Raw genomic sequence first — 5,131 nt, 5'->3', positions numbered from 1 at the left:
GGATTTTGGTCTCTTAAAGAGAAAGAGCCCCTGGGGACACAACTCGGACTCCTGGGCCTGAGGGAGGAGGGGGCTGGGGCCCAGGACTCCTAGGTCTGAGGGAGGAACGGGCTGGGGCCTGGACTCTGAGGTCTGAGGGAAGAGGCGGCTGGCGGCCAGGACTCCTGAATCTGAGGGAGGAGGGGGCTGGGGCCTGGACTCCGAGGTCTGAGGGAGGAGGGGGCTGGGAGTTAGGACTCCGGGCCTGAGGGAGGAGGGGGCCGGGGGCCCGGACTCCCGGGCCTGAGGGAAGAGGGGTCTGGGGGCCCAGAATCATGCGTCTTTTGGGAAAATCCCTGGATCCCTAGGTAGGACGGGCCTGGGGTCTCAGAACGCTGGGTTCTGATGGAGGTGGGAAATGTGGCCTGAGATATCAAGGTCTTGAGGGAGAATAGGTTTGAACCTGGACTCCTGAGTCAGGGACCTTGGACCCGGTCTTCTGGAACGTGAGGTTGTAGGGTAGTGGGTTGCCGAACTCCTGGCTCCTAATGGAATAGGTGGCTGGGTGCCCAAACTCCTGAATCTTAGAATTACAATATGGAAACTAAAACCAAAAAAAAAAAAAAAAAAAAAAACCCATTGCCATCGAGTCGATCCCGACTCATAGCGACCCCACAGGACAGAGTAGAACTGCCCCGTACAGTTTCCAAAGAGTGGCTGGTAGATAAGAACTGCCAACCTTTTGGCTAGCTGCCAGACTCTTAACCACTGTGCCATCAGGGCTCTATATGGAAACTGAGATACAGTAAACTTGCTAATTCACTTGAAGTCACAAGCTAGTTAGGAATAGACTGACCTGAGAGATCATAGTCATACAGTAAAACCAAAACCAAACCAGTTGCCGTTGAATTGACTCCGACTCTTGGCGCTTCCATGTATGTCAGAGTAGAACTGCGCTCCTTAAGGTTTTCAGTGGCTGATTTTTTGGAAATAGATCACCAGGCCTTTCTTCCAAAGTGCCTCTGAGTGGACTCAACCACCAACCTTTTGGTTAGCAGCCGAGCAGTTTAGCCATTTCTACCCAGGGACTTCAAACACAATGAACTCTACCCTAGAGTCAGTACTTGCCAGAGCATAGATTTAATATCATTCTGTCTGGTTTAAAAGTTTCCTCTTCTCCATCAAATCACAGATGCTAATCAGCTTCTCCCACCCTCTCTGAAGGAAGCATGGGAACCTGTCATATCCACGGTTTACTGTTCCTCTTTCTCCTAGGAGCCGCATCCCTGACCTGTATGTACGGGAAAGGTGAGAGGAAAGCAACTGGGTCACAGAGGGGGGTTGTGGTGAAAAGCAGGGGGTAACGAGCGCTCAGGGGCAATCTCTAAGTTGTGTGCTCCCTTATCCACCCCCCCCCCCGCCAATTTCAAGGTGAATAGTCACTAATAGCGATGACACATCAGCAAAAACAGCTTTCCCTTTCTTGTCCGTCTCCCTCAGTCAGGTGCCTTTCATATCGTGGCACCTTGAAATGTCATTCCACATCTCATCTGGTGCCCCCTTGGACTTGTGCCCGGAGACAAATGCCTTCCCCCACCACCCTGCTACGCCTCTGTGTCTACCATGCTTGAGGAAGGACGTTGTACCTGGTTAAGAGAAACTGCTCAGTAGTTCCCCCGTTCAAGTGGCACCCAGGGCATATGCCATACCTGCCATACCTTAGATACGCCTCTGGTAGAAAAGGAGTACTCTGGCCCCACAGAGAAGGGCAAGTGCTTATCTTTATCTTGTTTTCTCCCCAGTGACCCAAAATGTGTCTTGTTATAAAGGCATATACATGGGTATAGAAGCAGATCCACTCCGTGCATTTAACTGGACCGCAGGGAAAGTTGAGACTTGTGACAATGGGAGATTTTGCCAGGAAACCATTCTGATGATTGCAGCAGGTGAAGTGAGAATGGAGTGGTTGAGGTGGGTGGGAGGAAGGGTGATTATGTCCATGTCAAAGGTTTTTCCTCTTTCACCAGCCCAAACGTTAAACCCACCATCCACTTTCCCTCCCTCCTGTCTCCTAGCAGGGGCTGAGTATGCCATTCTGGCTACTAAGGGCTGCATCCTGGCAGAGGTACCAGAGACGACTCTTATCCAACACGCTCCAGCCCCTGGCTTGGTGGCATTCTCCTTTAGTAACTACTGTGATGAGCCCCTTTGCAACAACAAAGACAGCATGTCTTCAATTTGGACGCCAGAAGACAGCCCAGGTTCACTGGAAGGAGGGAGATGGATTTTAAGAGAAACTCCAGAAAAAACTGAAGAGATCATGTATCTTCCTTCTTTGTGTTCTTTCTTGGCTTAGGCCCAAGTGAGCCATACACAAAAGGATCTCACACTCCAGTTGCTTGTCTTTCTTTTTCTGAATTTTCATCTAGACAGTTGGGGTCTAAACACTGCACAGAGCAGAAGAACGTCAGGAACAGCTAGGGTATAGACTGGATTTTGTATTTTGTAGGCAAGAAGATGCCAGTGTAGGTTTCTGAGCAGGAGGTTAAAGGTCAATTTAACAATTACTGGTTCCCCATTACTACGTAACACCAGCCGAACTTTCCAGTTTGGCCTCAAGGCTTGTAGTAATCTGTCCCCTACCTAGCTTTTCAGCTTCATTTCCCTTGCTTCCTGCTCTTCTCTCTCATTGTTCTGTTCTAGATGGGGCTGGTATTCAAAATACTTAACAATGGAGATGGTACTGGCCAATCAGAATGGATGCTGGCCATAAAATCCAGTTCAGCCATACCTGCACCTGCCAACTAAATATCAACCCCACAACTTCTCATCATTCCCCAAATCCACCAAGCTTGTTCCCACCTCCAGGCCTTTGCCCTTGTTGTTTCCTTTGCCTCCCCACCCCTCACCACATTTTCACATAGTTAACCCCTACTCTTCTTCCTTCTCAAGTATCAACTCTGTTGAAAATACTTACCAAATTCATTTAGGTACAGTTAGTTACTCCTCCATTCCTCTACTGTTGTACTTCCAACACAGTACCTACTGAATCGTATTGTAATCATTTACATGTCTTTCTACTTCTACACAGGCATCCTAGATGGCAGGAAGTGTGTCTTTTCATCTCTGTATCTTCTCACCTAAGCACAAAATTTGGATGGCATTCTTAAAATAAGAAAATCAGTTGGAAAAGGGTGGAGAAGTTGCAGTAATGGGCCTTGATTAGAGTAGTGTGAGCAGGAAAGGCTTGGGGAAGAGAAGGCAGCGAGGAGAGACATCCTAAGAGACAGGACATGCCCTTGACTGTCTCTGTTTTTCCCCTCCAGCTTCCGGTGTGTCAACAAGCCTTTACTGTCCAACCTGTGTGGCTTTGGGAACCTGTTTCAGTGCCCCTTCTCTTCCGTGTCCCAACAGTACAACTCAATGCTATCAAGGGAAACTTCAGCTCACTGGAGGTAAGTGAGCACCTGATAGTTTCAGAGGCTAGAAAACCAGACATCTGACTGGGTTCCGGGAGGCTCCGTTACTCAGGGTTCCAGAGAGAAGGAAGGACTATATTCCTCTCTGATTTCCTGAAACATCTCTCTGTCTCCCCCGCATCCCCTTTCTTGTTTCATAGGAGGCATCAACACGGTTGTGGAGGTCAAAGGCTGTACAGCCATAACTGGTTGCAGGCTGATGTCTGGGTTCTTTACTGTTGGAGTCTTGGAGGTGAAAGAAGTGTGTCCACACCAGTCTCTCGCTCAACCCCGAAAGGTTGAAAATGGGGCCACCAGGCTTCCTTTTCCAGTTTGGGGGTTAGAGCTACTGCTGCTCTTTCTGCTGCAACCACTTGCCCACTGTTCCTGAGAGGATGCTCTGGTCCTGCATCTCAGGGCACCCCTTTTGACTGGAAGTCTTCTGAGTTGAAAAGCGGGCAGAGATTTGAAGGCAAACAGAGAGAGATCCCGTGAATGTATTTGACATTTCTAATAAAATTTCTGCTGTGATTTGTGTACGCAGTATCAGTGGGATCCCCAAGACTAGAAGGAGAAGTTTAGTGCTGAGAGGGTATTTAAAATTCGTTTTCTCCAGTCCACACGTTTTTCAGAAAGAGAAACTGAGCTTTGGAACTTTGGTGAGTTTCTCACATTTCCATGGCCCTGGGCAGAGCCAAGACCAGAACTTAAATATTTTGGCCTAAAGTCTGGTTTTCCTTTCACTTTAATATGCTTACTTCTCTTGCTGGCTGGGCAAAGACTAGTGTTAGCCTCCTCCAGAACACTCCTGGCCCAATCTTAAGGCTGAAGTCAGTTCTTTGGGGCCTCTAATATTTCCCTAGAAGGATGGCAGAGTGAGAAAAGTCAGACTCCAAGTTCTCTGATTATAATGGGCCCCATCTCCTGTGCCCACTATACATCATTTCCTTCCTTTCTCTGCTATGTAAATGACTTAAGACCTTTTCAGTAGGCAGAGGGACTTGGGAGGGAGACAGGGCTGAGCAGGGTATGGTGAAAGGGGACCTGAAACTATTGAGGGGAAGATTTTTGTGGGGGGAAATTCTCATGCTTATTTATTTATTTGGAGCCCTGATGGCACAGTGGTTAAGAGCTAGGCTGCTAACCAAAAGGTTGGCAGTTCAAATCTACCAGCTTCTCCTTGGAAACCCTATGGGGCAGTTCTACTCTGTCATATAGGGCCGCTATGAGTTGGAATCGACGGCAACAGGTTTGAGTTTATTTATTTACTTGCTCATTTACTTATCACACAAGAATGCATAAAATCTGTCTTGTTGTAAGATAGAAGGTATATACAGCAAAGTAAAAGTGGGGCAAAAGAGGAGATAAAGTTAAAAAAAAATTTTAAGCAGCTTAATTAATGCTTAATACAGTAACCTACACAAGGTGGGAGGGGGGACTTAATGCAAACTATTGTCCCCCTCTCACAAAGGACTAGGGGAATTTGGCCATAGTCTGACTTGAAAACCCTATAGAGCACCGCCCTACTGGGCACACATGAGGTCACTATGAGTCAGAATCAACTCAATACTAGCTTTTTGTTTTTATTCAGTTTCTACTGAGCTCTTTCTAGAAACTTACCTGGCTCCATCCAACTCTGTGACAGTGCTCCACTCCAGCTAATTCCTTATCTTTGTCCTTAGACCTCCCATTGT

At 47.6% G+C, this 5,131-nt stretch overlaps 1 protein-coding gene across 1 annotated transcript; it reads left to right on the top strand.

Annotated features, from left to right (window-relative positions):
- The first annotated feature begins 1,208 nt into the window (after positions 1-1,208).
- TEX101 (testis expressed 101) lies at positions 1,209-3,961 on the top strand. The gene is made up of 5 exons (XM_049901311.1): positions 1,209-1,287; positions 1,782-1,925; positions 2,058-2,240; positions 3,306-3,434; positions 3,599-3,961. The coding sequence occupies exons 1-5, from the start codon at positions 1,209-1,211 to the stop codon at positions 3,826-3,828; spliced, it is 765 nt and encodes a 254-aa protein (XP_049757268.1). The 3' UTR covers positions 3,829-3,961.
- The last annotated feature ends 1,170 nt before the right edge of the window (positions 3,962-5,131 follow it).

This window comes from Elephas maximus, chromosome 11 (genome assembly GCF_024166365.1).
Source record: "Elephas maximus indicus isolate mEleMax1 chromosome 11, mEleMax1 primary haplotype, whole genome shotgun sequence".
NCBI classification, from domain to species: domain Eukaryota; kingdom Metazoa; phylum Chordata; class Mammalia; order Proboscidea; family Elephantidae; genus Elephas; species Elephas maximus.
Note: the sequence above shows the minus strand (reverse complement) of the source record. Positions and strands in the feature narration are given on the sequence as shown.